Source organism: Thalassophryne amazonica, chromosome 12, assembly GCF_902500255.1.
Source record: "Thalassophryne amazonica chromosome 12, fThaAma1.1, whole genome shotgun sequence".
NCBI classification, from domain to species: domain Eukaryota; kingdom Metazoa; phylum Chordata; class Actinopteri; order Batrachoidiformes; family Batrachoididae; genus Thalassophryne; species Thalassophryne amazonica.
In genome coordinates, this window is record NC_047114.1 from 26,859,404 (window position 1) to 26,879,985 (window position 20,582).

General features: G+C 41.5%; 1 protein-coding gene across 1 annotated transcript in view; it reads right to left on the bottom strand.

Moving 5' to 3' along the window:
- LOC117522404 (small conductance calcium-activated potassium channel protein 2-like) overlaps positions 1-20,582 on the bottom strand; it is a 41,861-nt gene that overhangs the window by 13,940 nt on the left and 7,339 nt on the right. The window contains exon 3 of the mRNA XM_034183797.1: positions 15,683-15,752. Coding sequence (XP_034039688.1) covers positions 15,683-15,736 — 54 coding nt within the window. The 5' untranslated portion in view covers positions 15,737-15,752. The remainder of the gene's footprint in view (positions 1-15,682; positions 15,753-20,582) is intronic.

Genomic DNA, 20,582 nt, shown 5'->3' on the forward strand with positions numbered 1-20,582 from the left:
ATCTCACTGCAGGGGATACGGTGACTTTCTTAACGAATAGGGACGCGCCCAGAATTTTCAGCTTGAAAGTGGAGGCCGCCAGCCCCATCAGGCAGAAAGCATCGCTGGCTCGAATTAATTTAACTCTTAGATCAATGTTATTCAGAAGAAGCCTCTCGCAGAAAAATATGTCCACGTGCAGCGGACCCTGAACTTGAAATTCACGCGATTCGGCGCTAAAGCGCGCTCTGCTCACGAGGCCTTTATTCGGGCCCGCGTCATCCACAGCGGTCGAATTGTGCTGACCCGGGGTGTCCTTGTAAAACAAACCGCCCGTGAACTGCGATTTCAATGAAGCGGGGGAAAAGTTCAGCAGCGTCTCAATCATTGCCCTGTGCGGGTGCGTCGCGCTGGACTGGGAAATCAGCCGGTCACCCAGAGTCACGTCGACTTGTGAGAAAATCGTATTGAGAGGATAATTTATGACGCCCACGCGGGCGTCATTAGCCAGGTCAGTCCCGTCGGCGTTTGTAATTTTCATTCGCAGATAAAGCAGCATATTATTGAGGTCTAAATACCTCTCACCGTCTCCGGGGATAAAAAACTCGATAGGGCCCATGTCCGTCAGGGCTGATAATGGGCTGACTTCAACGTATTGGCTTTGCTCGATGGACAGCTGGGTCCCGGGGACGGCGAATAAATCCAATTCGCTCATGGTGCATTCGGGGGAATTATTTCGCAAAAGAGACATTGTTTAAGAGAAAATATCCCCGGACAACCTCCTCTTCTTATGCTTCCTTCGAACTGTTCTGCTTTTTCCGGGGGTCTTTCGCTTTTTAACCATTTTGACCCGTTTCCCCGGGGGGCGTTTCCGGGGCCTTCTTGAGAGCACCATGATCCCGGACCCCCGCTGCTGCTCGGGCTCCTGACTCCGTCCGGCCCTCTCAACAACGCGGCTCACTACGTCGGAAGTGATGCTTCGGGCTGCGTTTTTCAGGTGAGGTTTGGCGATCGTGTATCCTTGTTTAATCAGCGGCGACACAAATTTGAACAGTTTCGAAAATATGTTCCCGAGCCCGCGCCCGTACATAACAGGAGCGCCGTGGAAGCCGTGAAGGCCGTTCCCGACTTGATTTTCATAGTAAGGCACAAATCTATAAATGTCGGCTTTGTGCGCTGCCCCAGCCATTTTTTTTTATCCCGCCGGTTTAAAATGTAATGTCACAACCACTTTACCGTATCTGAAATCCACCGTTTGATCTTGATCGCTTTTGATTTCGATGCGTATTGTCTCAATATGTCTTTTGGAGACCGGGATGTAATAAGCGGGGTTGAATTTCTTTGTAATTATTTCCCCGAAACGACCTCCAATTTCGAACGCTCGGAGGAGAGGAGCAAAAGCGTCACCCACCGCCTGAGGCTGTACAACGTCTGTATAACAGAACAGGTGATACATCCCTGCTTTTATATCGGGGTAGCGGGGACAGCTCGTGACCCCGGGTCCGCATCTCAGCCATTGATTAGGGTGCATCCCCAGCATGTACACCGTCGGGGCTTCAAAATATACCTGGCTGGTACCGTCTCCTTCCCACAGAAACTTTTTCTGGATATCGTCATATTTTAAAGTCAGATTCGGATCTATAGTCTTCAAACAAGGGTTTATCAGCCCTGCAATAACCTCAAAGTTATCATAATATCCCGTGTCAAAATATCGCGAGTGAACGGCGAGTTTGTTCTTGCCCGTAATTTTCATCACCTGGAACGTACAGGAAGGCTTTTCCGGGATATTTAACCAGGTGTGCGGATAACAAATTTCTGTCAGCGCCACATCCCAGTCACCCTCTAGATCCAGGTGTCGAGCCAAGTCCACCTGGTAGCATGAAATTGTGTTGTCCGGGAATACTTTTAGGCTGGCGTTTGAAGGCAGAGTCATATAAAATCCGTGTTTCAGATCCCGATCCATTTCTCATATGTCGGTTGAAGATGGAAGTTCTCATATTTATACGGCCATCAGCTGGTCCGCGGGAACCCAGGAATTAAATTTCTCGGGCCAATTTTTCCATCTGACAAATACAAATTTCTTTCCCTTGGTAAAACGTTCACGAATAATTTCTTGAACCTGATACGGTCTGTCTTTTGCTATTTTAACCTTCTGCAATTCCGGTTCATAGAATGAACCTTCAATGATCTCGCCGTCATAATCTTTCAATTTATAAACGGGCGGCGTACGTTGTATACATTCTGACACGTGAACATTTCATCCGTAAAACTTTGTTCATATTTTTTATCAAAAACTCCCCTGAGCTTGGAGACCCTGACTATATCTCCGACCTTATATTTACACTTCACAGGCCTCCTGCGTAGGGTGGATGCCCCATACAAATTTTGAAACACTTGATCGACATTTCGATCATTAACCTCATTCGGCCTCATCTTAATGCTTTTATGATAACTCTCGTTATAAGCCGTGAGTAAAGACGGTAGGACGTCGATGTATCTTCTCGTGTTTTTAGCAGTAAAATATCTCCACATTCTCGTCTTTAGCGTGCGATTAAACCTCTCGACAACCGAGGCTTTCAGATCACTTGCGGTGGCAAAATGTAGAATCCGGTGTTTTTTCATTAAATCCTTGAACGGTTTGTTAAAAAACTCTTTCCCGGCATCAGTCTGCATCTTCAGAGGCACCCCGCTCTGCTTTAAGAGTGAGGCAAAGGCCTGTGAGACTTCGCGCCCTTGCTTTGACTTCAGAGGTCTGGCATACGCTTTTTTTGAGAAAATATCGATAACGGTCAGCAGGTACTTGTACCCGTCGTTAAAATCTGATAACCCCTGCATGTCGCATAAATCCGCCTGAAATTGGTTAAGCGGGTTTGTGACAAATACTCTATTTCTTGGAAAATGCGTCCTGGCAGGTTTGTGTAATGTGTATGCATCTTCCCCCGACAGGAATTCTCTGATATGCTTCATACGAATTTTAGAGCTGTGTTGATCATGCAGAGCCCTGCGTAAACGCTCCGGCCCTCCAAAACTCCCCGGATTTACCGGACTATAATATACATCCTTCATTAAACCCTCATCACCCATCTTTTAAGACGGATCTCTTCAGAATGATGAACCGGATAGTCCTTTTGCATTTTATATGTTTTAGCGACCATAAATATTAGTCTTTTGTTTTAAATTGAACTCTGATTCAGCACCGCGGAGAGCGCTCACAGAGCAGCCTCGAGCTTTTAATAAGACCGTGTTAAAACCCCTCATTAATTCATACGAGCACCTTTTTTCCACCAAAACCTCGTTTGTATGACTCTGTCTTGCAATATGAAGCGCCTTGAGGCAACTGTTTTGTTGTGGTTTTGGCACTATATAAATTTGATTTGTAAAACATTTCACCCTTTTTCAACAATATTATAGGAAAGAACACAGGCCGTATAAGGTTTAGAATATATGCTTTATTACATTCATTAAAGTCACACACAGAGAAAAAAGCAATTGTTCATGTTTATTAAACACAACATGCGTGAAGGAAAAAAGTATACGTTTTAAACAGGAGCTCTTGGAAACGTTAAATTGAACTCTGATTCAGCACTGCGGAGAGCGCTCACAGAGCAGCCTCGAGCTTTTAATGAGACCGTGTTAAAACCCCTCATTAATTCATACGAGCACCTTTTTTCCACCAAAACCTCGTTTGTATGACTCTGTCTTGCAATATGAAAAACATTTCACCCTTTTTCAACAATATTATAGGAAAGAACACAGGCCGTATAAGGTTTAGAATATGTGCTTTATTACATTCATTAAAGTCACACACAGAGAAAAAAGCAATTGTTCATGTTTATTAAACACAGCATACGTGAAGGAAAAAAGCATACGTTCACGTACAAAACTGGAAAACTCTCAGTAATACATCTCCCCCGCATTTACGGTTTATTTCAGTATTCAGCTGTAAAAGTGTAGGAACAATCTCCCCTCTGGACACCCCCATCTGTTTCACCCGGCACGCTATCACATCCACAAACAGAGTGTATAATGTAAGCAGATGCATCGTATTACACCGTGTAAAATCGTCAGTGGTCAAAACAGAGATTTTCAGTAATACGTTGTACAGAGATTTTTCAGATGAATGGAGAGCCGCGCTGTAGATATGATCTGTCCAGACTCCGGGCCCGGGGCGACGTCTGATAACGTCGAAGACCCTCTCCAAAGCGCATGAAGGCGGGGCGTCTGGGATCTCCAGCCTGCGAATGACTACCCGCTCCAGCTTATACGAGAGTCCACGTATAATATAAACTTCCCGCAAGCTTTGAAAGAGAATCATCACACAATTACCCATGACTGTAAAACAATATAATGATATTTAAAAAAAAACAAACAAACAAAAAAAAAGCAGGTTTTTCTTCAGTCGTCTGGGTTATAGACGGCTACCATCCCCTCCAGGTCGAGATCTGTGTCTTCACCGAAACATGTGTACAGTTCGTTGATCTTTGCTTCAAAATTATCAGTGTATTTCAGCTCAGTGAGGATGTTTTCTACCGCCCCCTGAACCCTCGCAGCCGATGGGTTGAGGAAGCGCTGGGCTAGGAGCTTTACCACAGCCGGGATGAAGGTCGGTCTCCAGAGTCTCACCATTAATCTCTCAAAATGTCCGGTAAAGAAATATTCATTTAACGGGTCCAGGCACTCGTGCTGGCGCTGGCTGGGGTGATCGATCTCACACCCGTAACAGAGTTTTTGTCTGTAACTTTTGATCACAGCCAAAAGTAAGTGTGCCACGCCGACTTTCACCGTTTTCAGGAATTCCTCTGACAGGAACCCGTCAGGCCGGTCAGATGCATAGTGGACATAGTGACATCATCGATTTTGATTGGCTGTGATGTCATAGAGGGGGCGGGGCTTAGTGACGTGTCACTTTTTTGACGAAAGGTGGGTCAGTTTTCTCTCTTATGGTTTTAGCAAGTCAGCACAGATTGAATCTTTCCAACATATTTACAGCCAGAGAAGAACTTGCTCACTCACATTAATTAAAATTATTCTTGGTGCTGACTGTACCACAGTAATAGAAGTAATGTCCGACATGGAACTGCATTCACACCGCTTACAGTCTTTTTTTTCTTTTTCTATACAAAAGCAGCGAGTACGCTTCTGTGGAATATTTCTTAAAGTCAACTGTTTCAAAATTGTATCACCCTTCAATAGACATAATGTCTATGATGACAATTTTTCTTATAAATAATCAAAGCAAAACTCTCCAAAAATGATGTGGACAATACAGACACAAGTAGAAACTCATAGCAACAAAAGCCAGAAGAACAATGTATGGCCTGTAGAGAACAGGTGATCACTTTGACAGTACTTTTTTTTTTTTTAACAAGATTCAAGAAAATTTCACATTCTTAAATGTCTCTTGGAGTTCATTTAATTCAATTAGTCATACATACAATCACTACAGTGCTGTATGGCAATTAAGCCCTCTGAAATTTTGAAAATTATTGAACCTTAACACAAAGATGTGCTCAGTAATTTTCACGTTCAAGGGGCAAAGATCAAGGTCATGTCAGAAGGTCAAAGTCTGGCCTAATGCAAAAAGACGGTGAATTTTTCTACTGCTTGTAATCAGAGGTGGTTGACCCACTGTTCCTATTAGACATGAACAGATGTGTCATCTGACTGCCACCTGCTGGGCATCTCTGGGTTTTGCAGAAAATAAACTAAGCACACACGATGGAAATTACCTTGAAATGATCTTTTTCTTTGCTCCAGCAACTGCTGCTTATAATGAAACAAAACGCTAAAGCATGCAGCCGTGAATTAAGTAAAATTATTGTCTGTCTGCAAAGTTTTTGAGTGGCACAGTGGATAAGTGTTTAGCACCGTTGCCTCACAGCAAGAAGGTCCTGGGGTCGTGTCCCGCCTGGTTCTTTCTGTGTGGAGTTTACATGTTCTCCCTGTGTTCATATGGGTTCCCTCCCACTTTCAAAGATATGCAGGTTCAGTGAACTGGAAACTTTAAATTGAGCGTGAGTGTGACTGAGTGTGTCTATATGTGGCATTATATATAACAGCTGAGTGGATCCTTGTCATTTGATTGGTGCTTTGTATGTCACATGACATGGATTATTTGTGTTGCGTTGCATTTAGTGTGCAATTTGGTTCTATATGTTTTGTACCATTGCACGCTGCGAACCCCGCCCACGCACACACAACTGGAGGCGCCATTTAGCTAAACAAGGCGGCGTTTATTTTGCTGACAGACGACGATTTGAATAAACTAATTGATGGTGCTAATTATTCTAACACACACAAAAATCCACAAAGCTGTAAGCCGTCTGGAGGCATGAAGAGGATGAAGTTAGGATGAAAATCTGGACAAATTTCTGACGTGATTTTTCGCTGCAGTGAAGAAGCACGTCAAAGCAGCAGTGATGCACACCAAAATGTAAGTTCCTTTTCTGTTGTTTATAAATTAATATAATATCAAATGACAAGGATCTATTTTAGTTGTCATATAAAACAAATAATGAATGTTTATGAGTTCAATGGTACGAATATTTCATGAGGTGAATGTTCCATCGCTGAATGGAACATTCCATCATACTTGGCTGCATTAAAAAGTGGGAACAATATTATGCATTAGGGTGAGGGAAGCTCTATATAAGACTATACAATAACACCATATTTAATGCTGTGCAGCAATCCAACATTTGTGATTTTTATATGTTTAGTGTAATTTACTTTAGCCTGGCAAAACAGACCCATTCACTTTGTGAATAAATTTGTTTCATAAATGGCTGTGCCAGACTGCTGAGATAGGCTCCAGACCCCCATCACCCTTAAGTGGAGTAAGAGGGTATAGAAAATGAATGAATGGCTCTGCCAGCCTAATTTTACCCTGCAATAGACAGCAAACCTGAAAACCAAATTGCATGTCAAAACAGCATAGTGCATTCAGCTGTGTACACATAATAATAATAATAATAATAATTTTGTTTATTTAGCACTTTAACACTGGCAAAGTACTTCACAGATCAAAATGCAATAAAAACAACAGACTATCACTAGTTAATAATAATTAAAATTGAAACAAATAATAAAAGTACATAGAAGGGGGCAGTGGCCACGTGGATGGTGCACTTGATTTCAGCGCAGAAGGTTCCTAGTTCAAACCCTACCCCTCCCACCTTTCTCCATGTAATGTGGATTTGTGTCAAGAATTGTATCCTGTGTAAAACTTGTGCCAATTCAACATGCAGATCCACCTCAGATTTGCTGTGGCCACCCCGAGTGCAAACAAAGGAGCAGCCAAAGGGACTTACTTTAATAAAAGTACATAGAAAACAGAAATAAAACAATTTATTATATGGCTACAACGGTATGCACGCTCTGATTGGCTGATTTCAGGCCTGATATTTTCCCATATCAGACAGTCGGTCCAGATCACGTATCAGATCTACGACTTTTTTTTCTTACAATTTTCACGGAGCAAAATAAAACAAAAGAAAAAGCGAACAAAGAAATTATTAGTGATGAAGAGGAGCATTCTGCGAGCGAATTTTATTGCACTGAGTTTAAATGGAAGGAGCAAACGAGCTTGAAGTGGACATGCAAAATGTAGACCAACAAGGTGAAAACACCGATCCAGACAGCTATATAATAAACAAATTATTTACCTTGCTTGCTTAGCCTGTATGGGAATATCAGACCTCGGCCTGATATTTTCTCATACAGACCTCATGCTTGGTTAATAATCCTTTAATACAATCAAATAATTCCCACAATCAACAATTGTAGGCAGCAGAGGAAAAAGTATTTCCGGGCTAGATTTAAAAATGTGTGTATGTATATATATATATATATATATATATATATATATATATATATATATATATATATATATATATGCATATATATATATATATATATATATATATATATATATATATATATATATATATATATATATATATATATATATATATAATTGCAAGTAAGTCTGTTTGCAGTGGTGGGTGCTAACTTTTAGTCTACTAACGTTTTGGGTTTTTTTTGCCGTAGTAAGTGAAGCCAAATGGACAAAAACATTTGTAAACCCAAAAATGACACGTTAGTTCCTGTCTGTTGTATTTTTCAGCTGTGAGGAGCTGAGCTCAACCCTACCCCAGCAGAAGGGACCTGGCTGCTACAAAGAAAAAAAAGTTACATTACATTAACAGCATACAGTGGCCCTGATGTGGGGAAAAGGCATAAACAGAAATGTTTGAGCATGGATTTTGACCCAAAATGCATAGAACACCGCCATCTGCTGGAGGGGAGTGTAAATAGCATCCAACTGTCATACAGTTGCCATTTGGTGCGCTGTATCACACTTAAACAGAATTTTCACAAATGAAAAAAAAAACATCCATCCATCCATTTTCTTCCGCTTTATCCGGAGTCGGGTCGCGGGGGCAGCAGCTCAAGCAAAGCCGCCCAGACCTCCCGATCCACACACACCTCCTCCAGCTCCTCCGGGGGAACCCCAAGGCGTTCCCAAGCCAACCGAGAGATGTAATCCTTCCAGCGTGTCCTGGGTCTTCCCAGGGGCCTCCTCCCAATGGGATGTGCCCGGAACACCTCTCCAGCGAGGCGTCCAGGGGGCATCCGGAAAAGATGCCCGAGCCACCTCAACTGACTCCTTTCAACGTGGAGGAGCAGCGACTCGACTCCAAGCTCCTCCCGAGTGACCGAGCTCCTCACCCTATCTCTAAGGGAGCACCCAGCCACCCTGCGGAGGAAACTCATCTCGGCCACTTGCACCCGCGATCACGTTGTTTCGGTCATGAGCCAAATTTCATGACCATAGGTGAGGATCGGAACGTAGATCGATGGGTAAATCGAGAGCTTTGCCCCCCTACTCAGCTCTCTCTTCACTCTCTTCACCAAAAAAAAAAAAAATTTACAAAAACAGATTTATTTGGAAACATCAACACACGTTACAGTAACTTGTGTGTTGTTTTTTTTTTTACAACCCACCAACCAGTGATGAGGAGGCTCAATTTCCCATAATGCCTTTTGGAATCTGTGAGTTTTAATGCTCAAACTTTCAGAAATTTGTATTATTTTCACTTTGTAAAAATGACAAAGTTAACGTTAATATCAATAAACCGTCCGGAATTAGTTTGGTTTTAAAATAAAACCATAAGTCAAACCTGCTTTTCTATTTATGCCTTTTGCCCACGTCTGGCGGACTGTATGCTGTGAATGTAAATGACTCTTCCTTACAGCAGTGAACAGGGCACTGACTCATTGTTTGTTTGTGATCGCCTTTGATTCTACTCAGAAGCATCGGTGGTGCTTAAACTCAAAACCAGCTTGTCAATAGCTGACAGTCTACCGGAGTCAATACTAAAAGTTAGCGGTTATTGGTTAGCTGTAGCTTCCACTTTTTAAAATCTGTTATAAAAGTTAACTTTTCAGTTAACGGATTAGCGGTTATCAAAGCTAATGTTTTGGTCATCTGTGCCCGCCACTGTCTGGTTGGCTTCTCCCTTGTTTCACTCCGGGATGCCACAGCAAATCTGAACACTCATTTGGAACATTTCACACCAAATATTCTTGCTGACACAACTCCACTGTTGTGAAAGTGTAGTGACACGGACCCACAACAGGGGGCGCAAATGAACGGACAATAGAAGGAGTCAAATTTGAACACTTTACTGTTGTGAATGCCACAACCATACACAGCAGATTATAGAATGATACAAAGTCAATGGATAAAGGTGTCATGTGGGCAGGCTCGACGATAGGAGACGTCCGTCTAAAGAAGAACCGGAACCACACGATTTCCTCCGCCACCGAACCCGAAGGATACTGGAGCCGCCAGGTCCCGAATCCCCCAGGTGGCCACCGTCTCCACGTGTCGGATCTGGTACTGCTGGCGAAGAGCAAAGACAGTCAAGTGTGGGTGTGTACACCCAGTAACAACGGTGGGAATTCCACCTCCACCTCAAATCACACACTCGTGCAGCTCCTGTTTCAGCATTTATCTGGAAAGAGTGAGAGGCGAAGACGTCGGCACTCTCACAAACCACCAATCAGCGGACAAGGCTCCACAGGAAAGAGGCTGCAAAAAGAGTTCAGACTAAGATACAGTTTAGTTTATGACTGAGAATATTACCTCCTTAGAAGAACGATATCTCGGCGACGTGGTGGAGGCGTCATCCTGCTTTTATCTGGGGTGAAGTGCAGATGATCGGTGACAGCTGTCATAGTTGATGAGTGACAGCTGTCACCTCGGCTGTTCCTGTGAGGCGGCAGTGCCCTCTCGTGCCTGAAGCCCGCACTTCAGGCAGGGCGCCCTCTGGTGGTGGGCCAGCAGTACCTCCTCTTCTGGCGGCCCACACAACATCCACACTACATAGAGAATGAGCAGGGGTGACCTTGAGCCAAGGAACCTTCCATTTTGGAAACAAGAACACTAATCGCTTGGCCACCACCCCTGCCTCTGTAATTCAGACTTGGAAGCAAAGCTGCAGTATCACTGTAGCTCAGATCAGTCAAACTGCTGGTCAGAGCCAACAGTATCAAATAAATGTGGCATTGTCAATGAAGTTGCATTGGGGCAATGACATGCTGCAAATATTATTGTGTATTTTTTGAATGCTTTGCTGTGTTTTGCATACGCCCCAACAAAATGAGGACTGTGATGTAAATTATGACTGTGACATCTATCAGGAACACGTAGTGTCAACAGCTAGTCCTACATTATGTGGTTGAAGAGTTACTCCTCTATAGGGCCTCCAAAGAGACACAGAGCCTTTGAACCACTGCAGGTTGCAAGCAGAAAGATCTGACCACTGGGCAGAGCAAAGGTAAGTGAACACACATTAAAGGAGGCGGCCTTCAAACCTTTAAAAATACACGTTGAAGTGCAAATGTCATCCACATCAAATGAGTCTGCAGGCATCCCTTTGTAACCCGTCTCCGCTCCTCTCTGTCAGCTGACATGCAGCAGCTTACTGAGGCGTGACTGCCTCCACTTTCTCTGGCAGGATGCTGTTTATTGTTGTATGTTCAATTTCATCAAGGTTTTGAAGTGTTTTTCCATTGACAGCAGGTAGTCCTCTCTGTGACCTAGGCACAGCTAAATAACCCAGTTGCTTTGCCATGTAGACCCTTTAGATGTATATGTAAAACCTTTCTACACTCACTGTTGAGATGATTAGCTGAGAGAGCTTGGTCTTACTTCGAAGTACTCACATTGTGCTAATTTTTCAGATATATTAATAAAAGTAATTTGTGGAACAGAGTTTTCAGCAATGGGGAAATGGATGATGGTGGGGGTCTGGACATACTAATGGGGACCTGGAAGTGACCAGAGGACTAGATGTGTTTTATTCACACAAGGTCATTCTGCCTAATGTGCAATGTACAGTCATGCACACCACACAATGCACTGTATATATTCCCACACTGTCAGCCATGTCACTTCCCTGAATCCAGAATATATAAAGGAATAATAAGTTTTCGTTTTCTGATGAATCCCCTGCTGGTGTGACAAGCTCAGTAAACCAAAACATTAAAGACACGTATTGGATGGCAGATCGTATGATGCACATGTTACAAGTCCACTAAGCCCCCAGAGAGTGTGTACTTGTATCAGGTTGAAAACTGTGAAAACATGCATTTGTGATTAACAGAACAAGTCTATGATAAATAAATAAATAAATAAATAAATAAAATACCAGAAAAATACTGTCACATTTACAGTATAAATCCATTGTAATTTGCAAAATTGTATACAGGGAGAATGGGGCCTTGAAGAGGGGATACTCTGTTTGGGAAGAAAGTGCACAAACTGCTTCCACCACTGTTCTTCCAGATAGTCCGAAAATGTAGTGAACTGCAAAATCCATTTTATCCTGTTAATATATAGCCTAGTCCAGTGATTCTCAACCGGGGTGCCGTGATCGATCGTCAGGGGTGCCGTGGGTATTTTTCATATTCGCGATTATTTTTCATATTCGCGATTACCGTGAATTATTTATTTTATCCACAAAGCATAAAACGACAGAATCTGACGTCAAACGTGCTGCAGCCTCACTCTCGTCTTAAGGCGGGACAATAACAAGGAGGCTGACGGCCGATTAAAACAGTGCCGTCTCCTTCAAAAGCCGTCTAAAATGTGGAGCTGTCGGTGTGTGTGTCTGTGCCTGTGTGTGCGCGCGCGGAGTTAACAGGCTGCAGACTGCGAGGGAGGGGGTGGGTGAGGGAGATTCCTGAATGCAGGTTCAGTGCGCAGCGAGCGCGGAGCAGAGAGAGGATTTTAACCCGAGTGAACGTTAACAAAACGGAAACATGAAGCTGCCTTTACTTCTCTCTGAACTTTCTCTAAAGGTGTGATTCTGCCGTTACCGTCCTGTTCACACCATGTGCGTGTCGTATGCTGAATTTATGAGATCATGAGATGAAATAAATGGTCAAATATCTTTAAAAACATATTTAAAAAATGAGAATATATGAATGAACTGAGCCACAAAAAAAAAAATGCTCAGATGCACAGATCACAAAAAGCAGGTGAGAACTCCGAACTTTAACAGCTGTTATTTTCCAAAGGTATTTAAATGTTCAATCTTGAGCTTAATGCAGTGTTTAAGCACAAAACGTGACTGATAAGGAGAAACAATTTCAGAAATGCAACAGAAACAACCACAATTCAGAAAAAATTGGGACTGTATGTAAAATGAAGATAAAAATAAAAATGTTGCACCATTCCCAGTTTCTCCACTCACAGAAGCCAAACGTTCTTCCAGAGTTGTGTAATTATAGTACAATAGTAGAATATAAAGAAGGGGAAAAAAGAAAAAAAAATAGACAATATATTCGTTAATCGCAATTATTTGTCTGACAATCGTCTCCAGAAATTCCTAATCGTGACAGCCCTACGTGAGATCAGAGCGCAAAATGCTTGAGGATTTTCGAAATGCGGTGTTTTCTGTATTGATTTTCTATTAATAATAATAATAATAATGATATTTGGGTTTTGCGCAAAACCAGAGGTAATAGCATTATAATATTATTTTGGTTGGTGGTGTGCCGCAGGATTTTGTAAATATAAAAAGGGTGCCGCAGCTCAAAAAAGGTTGAAAATCACTGGCCTAGTCAATTGTTAATTTTTTTTTAGAACTACTCATATTGACATACTTTGTACAAATACAATAAAAAAATATGTTAATATGGAAATATATACAATTCTTTAAATTTTCAGAGTTCCTATTTTGTGGCAGCACAGTGCACAAACAGTAATTGTCCTCATCTCCTAAGCGAAATATCCCACGTTCAAGGCTGCCAGAGTTTTATTAGAATAACCAGATCAACATGTGGGTCCTAAGACAAACTGCCTGTGGTGGCCCAAAATGGGAACACCAAAATCTAATTGAATGTACAATAACTAACAACTGCCTTTCAATTCATCAGAAATAATTAGTTTAACAACAACATAATAATGTTCATTTAGAAAAAAAAAGATATTGGATTTACAGTTTAAAAATGTAGCTTCTTATTTTGATTTATGATTTATTTATTGAATTATATATTTTTTGTAAATAACAAGAGATTAACAAACAGTAATTGTCCTCATCTCCCAAGCAAAATATCCCATGTTTAAGGCTGCCAGAGTTTTATTAGAATAACCAGATCAACATGTGGGTCCTAAGCCAAACCGCCTGTGGTGGCCAAAAATGGGAACACCAAAATCTCATTGAATGTACAATAACTAACAACTGCCTTTCAATTCATCAGAAATAATTAGTTTAACAACAACATAATAATGTTCATTTAGAAAAAAGATATTGGATTTACAGTTTAAAAATGTAGCTTCTTATTTTGATTTATGATTTATTTATTGAATTATATATTTTTTGTAAATAACGAGATTAACAAACAGTAATTGTCCTCATCTCCCAAGCAAAATATCCCACATTCAAGGCTGCCAGAGTTTTATTAGAAAAACCAGGTCAACATGTGGGTCCTAAGCCAAACTGTCTGTGGTTACCCAAAATGGGAACACCAAAATCTCATTGAATATATTTATTGAATTATATATTTTTGTAAATAACAACCGCATAATAGGGTAAAGTGTATAGGTTGTTCTGTAAAGGTATTCACATATTTTTGCTGTATTTTTTTTTATATAATTATCTTGACAACCATCGTTGTCATTTTAAACAGTAAGTGATTCATGAACGTTGGTTTTAAAATACCTTTTCTTGCAAGGGGTTAGCTTAATTCATTGAGAGAGAAGTGATGTGTTCCAATTTCCAAAATAAATCAGTAATTTTATAACTCCTTCATGAGAGAAATAGGGATCTCATAAGGCCAATGCAAAGGAGTTACCGGCCATCCTGATGCCATGGAGTCTGACAGTTAGTATTTAATGACTCTGAGTGAGAGCAAATTGGCGATTTTTAAGAATAAAATCAACTTTTGTCAAGAACTCCAAACAAAAATGGCATAGCTACATGCATACATCACCACATTTCTGTGTCATTTGCTTAAAAATTCTTGAGGACCTCCTTTATTTTGTCTCTAGTCAGTACTGTAGTTGCATGAATCCATGCAACAGCATAACTGACACATAAAAAGGTATTTACTTTCAATCTTTATTTTTAATTATCAGCATATTAAGAAGTGGTGCAAGTATCTTGAATGCCATGCAAAAAATAAAAGGTATCCCTACATAGTGCCTTGAGGAACACCACACAGAAATTTCCATCTTGAGAATGCTCCAGGAAATGTAAAAATCCATCTAGCTCACGCTCGTTACAATCCTCCACAACAACCCTCGTTTTAGTTTGAAATACTTTTTAAATAGTTTGATCATGTTGTGTGGGCCGCCAGAAGAGGAGGTACTGCTGGCCCACCACCAGAAGGCGCCCTGCCTGAAGTGCGGGCTTCAGGCACGAGAGGGCGCTGCCGCCTCAGGAACAAGCCGTGGTGACAGCTGTCACCCATCATCTGTGACAGCTGTCACTAATCCATACATCTGGTATAAAAGCAGGAAGACACCTCCACCAAACTGCCGAGATATCATCTTCATTTGGAGGTACTACTCTCAGCCTTTTTTTGAGATTTATAAATCTGTGATTGTGAGTGTTTGCAGGAGAACCGGTCGTTTTGGTGGAGGCTGTGCATGACGGCGCTCCTTTTCCTCTGAGACCACTGCAACGTGTTGAGTGAGAGGTGGAGGTGGCATTCCCACCATTGTTACTGGGTGTTCACACACCCACCCTTTGACTGTCTTTTGCTTTCTGCCAGCAGTACCAGATCCGACACGCCGGAGAGGTGGCCACCTGGGGACTCCGGGACTTGGCGGCTCCAGTATTCCTTGGGTTCAGGTGGCGGTGGAAATCGTGTGGTTCCGGTTCGTTTCCTGACGGGCGTCTCCTATCGTCGAGCCTGCCCACACGACACCTTTATTAATTGACTGTTGCACATTCTGATTCTGCTGTGTTTGGTTGTGACATTCACACCAGTAAAGTGTTATAATTTGACTTCTTCCATTGTCCGTTCATTTACGCCCCCTGTTGTGGGTCCATGTCACTACACTTTCCCAACAGATCATCTGAGACAAAACCCAAAGCTTGATTCATGACCTTTGCATTTCACTTGTATTTGCTCATCTTTTGCATATAATTAACTGATCATACTTGTTAAAGGATTCTGGGCTTACCTTTGCCAGGTCCACCAAGGTGTTGGCCTGATCATTGAGTTTTCTCTGCTCCATCTTCACACTACGCAGTCTGGAGGAAGCAGAGGGATGACAGGATGAAGAGGGTAAAAGAGAAAGTACAGAGGATGGAAAAGGGAAGTGTAGAGAGATATTATAGGACATGAAATGAGGGGGGTTTGTAGGAGTGGGACAGAGAGACAAGTTGTTTGGGGTTGTGAAGAAGCAGGAAGGACCAATAAGAAGAGAGGAGGAGAAGATGGGAAAGCAACACATTTATTGTATTAGGTGTGCTCTCTCACTGATTACACAGCACGGAGAGACAGCAATCTGCATGCACAGTAAATACTCCATATGGATTATACATACATATATAAAATATATATATATGAGCATATACTGTATATAAACCAAAGCATTCCTTGTCTTGGTCAATGCAAAACCAAAACATGCAAAAGTACAGAAGCATACTATGCTCAAGACTGTATTTGTCATGTTTTATCATGGCCTTTTTTTTTTTAATTGGTCTTTTTCTCATTACAACAAGATCTTTTTCCCCAAACATAGCAGCAATATACTGCAACGGTAACCTTGAGGTCTAATTCACTGCAATGAGCATTAATGTTGACACTAAGGGCCCCTTCACACACAGTGCAAATTTGGTTGAATTGCACATGAAGTGCGCATGATGCAAGAATCGTATGCAAAACGTAAAATCATAACTGCTTCCAATGCCTCGTACACCTGTTGCTACAACTATTTGCGCACACCAATGGCTGAAAGACAGTGTGTGTGCTGTGAGAGTCCATCGAGAGCCCTCACACGGCAGGTGTCGGCCAAATTCCAGCTGACACACATGAACATCTAACACCGCTCATTTGGTACTTAGAAAATGTGTGGCCATTCACACTATCACCACGAAAACAGTCAGCAGACAATCACTGTCGAGCTGGATGTGAAATTTGCCTAAGTTGCAAAAAGCCACACATGTGGTCCATGTGTCTCGCACGTGTGTGCATGTGTCACGCCCCTCCAACACATCTGGTGTGCCGGGGGGGCACACTTGCATAAAATGCTTATGCCTGTAGAGATCTGATCACATGGGGGCTAGACAGCTAGGTCTGATCGCACACAGCACGGGGAGGGGCCTGTCAGCTGATCACAGCACACTGACAGCTGGATGATGGCTCAGTGCACACATTACAAACACAGAAACCACGCGAGGACAGTTATATAAATAATTACAACAATCCCTACGTACAGTTACATAACAAATAATGAAAATGAATGACCACATAACACACAGAGTGACACATTGGTCTGGGCGCTGAACGGACAACATTCCTCTGTGAGGCACGTGTCTCTGCCTGCTGTCCTCACGTGGAAATACATAAAACATCTTTCGCCTTTGCGCCGGGCTGCAGCGGCTGGACACAGCGCACCTCGTCCATGTCTTTGTTGAATTCAGGCATTTTTCCGCACTCATTACAGGCCAATGATAGTGCAGTGGTAAAGTTTCTGTCTGGTAATCAGAGATTATAGGTTCAAATCCTGTGAGTGACATTATTTTTTATTTATTTATTTTTTTAACCAGGGTTATTTAACCGCGGGGTTCTGTATTGTGTCCCCTTTTATGTATTATTTATATCAACCCAGTGATATTCACTAATTATACAGCTGGTTTTTATTTTATTGTTCTCCACATCAGTGGCGTGATGTGGTGCAGCTGCTCACACTGTGTTCCTGCTCGAAAAACACTGTCGCGTGCACGATCCCACTGCGACAGTTCGTGCACGCGACAGTGTCTTTCAAGCCTGCCTGCCGGTTCAATGTTTTCATGGTTCACTCATATGAACTGTTTCGCAGTGAATCACCCTGAGTTGTACTTATTTGTACTGTGTGTGAAGGGGCCCTAACTGATGATCTTGTTATAACACAAAAAGACAGTTTTCTAATAGGATTAAGCAGTCACTATTTCATAGGGTTGCAAAATCGTGGGAATTTTCAAACTTGAAAACCTTCCATTAGAACTAATGGGAATAAACTAATTGGAATATGTTTGGATTAATGGAAATAAACTGGAAATTAGCCTGTGACAGGGAGATTATATGTAGTTAAAAAACAAACTTCTTGCAACATAATCTTGTTTAAGCCAATGATATTTCATGCAAATTGTATTGAATTTATACCTTGGGCTGGGGATTTCTACATCACATGCACAGATAATTTTTAGAATTTTGCACACTACAGCAGGACAATTTAAGTGACACCACTGCATCTGAGAATAAGGATTACACCTTATATTTTAAATGGGACTTTTGGGGGTGGGGTGGGGGGATTATAGGGAATATATCTAATATGAAATAAAAGAATCAAAGTTCTACTTGCATATTTTTAAAATTTGTATTACAAATGTTTACATCCATGTTTACTTCTGACAAAATAAAATGTTTATATTTACGGTGGTATATGATTGCATAAATTACTCAAAATTTCCAGTTAATTCCCATTTATTTCTTCAAATTTCCATGACTTCCCCTATAATCTTTTCCCATTTAAAGTTTCCTAGTTAGAATGTTGCAAATTGTTTTAAAAAACTGTCAAAAGTTCCCAAATTCATGGTTTTAACTTCCCACAGAAGGTTTCTGGAAATTTACTGGAAATTTCTGCCCCTTTGCAACCCTGATATTTCTAATAAAAACAACAAGGGAATCCCAATATGTTTATGATAAAACATGTTTCTTTTGCCAGCAAGAATGCAATATGCTTCCAAACAATAAATTATTTGTATTTGAAATGAAAACATTAGCAATCTTCTCAACCATAAGAAGACATTTAAAAAAGGAAAAAGATGACATGCCCTGTGTGATGCTACACACAGCTCAGTGGAACCACTTCGTGTTTGCACATGGGTCATTCTGGAAGCGTGCAGTGACTTTGTGCATGATGAAATGTGAGCCCTTTTTTTTTCATTTTTTTGTATGTTGCTGTGTGGATGCTGCAGAGAGTGGATGAAATAAAGTGTCTACTGCACATACAGCAATGCATACAGCGTGCGCGATGATACTTTAGACATGTATTGTGAATGCCTTCAACACTGTGCCTCCTTATCTGTAATCAAATCCATTACAGCACCATAAGAACTGTTAACGCCGTGCTGAATTATGTGTCTTTATTTGCAACAGCATCACACGGCCATCATCTGGATGTGCGAGAGAAAGAATTTCCCTCTTTGGCAAATTATGAGACAGGACGACAGACAAGGGCATTTATTCATGTGCAAATCAGAATATCAGCAACGAGTGAGAACGCTGGCTCGCGGCTCCATCTCTGCGGGAGGACGCTTCAGCCCATATGTGTCTGTTTGCTGTGTGAGTCCTTATGGCTGTCACTGAAAAGGGGCTAACAGCTACAAGCGCATCACGACTGAGCCCCGAGCTATGTGTGTTGCGTTTTTGATCGCTGCGAAGATCATACTATAATTTTAGAAATGTTTGCTTGTGTGTGTGTGTGTTTGTTTGTTGCACTCCTCCTCTGAGGTGCTTGGGGCCACTTTCACCAAATGTACTGTGTGTAAGTATGTTGACCCTAGACTTAACCTTAAGGGGTTTGTTTTTGGCAATGGTCAAGGTCACTGGAATCGAAGTTCAATATGTTGCTTCATCTATTTATTGCCCTACTCTTCCCAGGTCCTTTGGATGAATTCCACCAAACTTTTCCCAATCAATTAAATGGGAAAAGTGTGTCAAATGTTTGAGTGGTAGTGTATATTAGTGGGTTCTGGAATTGCCCAGCCAACAGCTAATTTATAAAAGGTCAATCATGTGGGTCAAGGCCATTGGAGTCAAAGGTCAAAAGAAAAGTTTTCACTCGGATTTGACACACATATGGAGACCAGTACTGGACCTGACCAGGGCAGGTAACATTTGCCAAAGGTCAGTCATTGGGATAAATGTAATTGGTTTTTCATTCCAATTTGCTTCAAATTCGACACACATATGGGGTGAGTTCTGGAATTGCCCAGATCACATCAAATTAATCACTTTGGCCAAAATCAAATGGGTCAAAGGACAAAACTAATGTTATTCGTTCTGATTTGCACCAAATGTGACACACAAACGGAGGTGTGTTTTGTAATTGCCCTGGGGAGGTCAAATTTGACAAGTCAATCATTAGGGTCAAGGTCATGTCTGCCTGTCTGTTGGTTTTCTCCTCCCAGGCCCCTTTTGCTGATTTCTACCAAATGTGGTATGTCAGTGAAGCTTTACCCCAAAACCATTAGTCCATGAGCCAGTCATCAGTTTTGACCTAATCGATACCAAGTAAGGTGATGAAATGACACTTATAATCCAGCCTCAGTGGCCTACAAAAAAAAATGTATGATAGCTATCCCAGGGTGGTAGCTATAGCCAGCTAAAAGTGAATGAAGAATTACACAGAGGTCAAAATATAAAAATGCTCCACTCATATTAAAAACTACACATTATTTGTCTGATCATGATTCCAAAAAGGTATAGTTTGGACTATCTGTGACTGGATGTTCTAGGGTAAAAACAACACAATCAACTATACCTTTTTGGAATCATTATGATCAAATTATGTGGTATTTTTAACATGAGTGGCACATTTTTAAATTTTGGCCTCTGTGTAATTCCTCATTGACCCCAAGCTGGCTACAGCTACCACTCCGGATGGTTATCACACATTTTTGTGTAGGCCATGGTACACTGAGGTCATTTCGTCTCCATAAGTAGTACCAAAAACCTGCTTGGCCCATGGACTATGCCTTTAAAGAATCATTTTGCCAAAGGTCAACGTCAAACAATTTGATTTTCAACCCAGTTTGGCACAAATGTGGTGTGGTGGACTTAGTGGATTCCAGACTCATATCATTATAAACGTA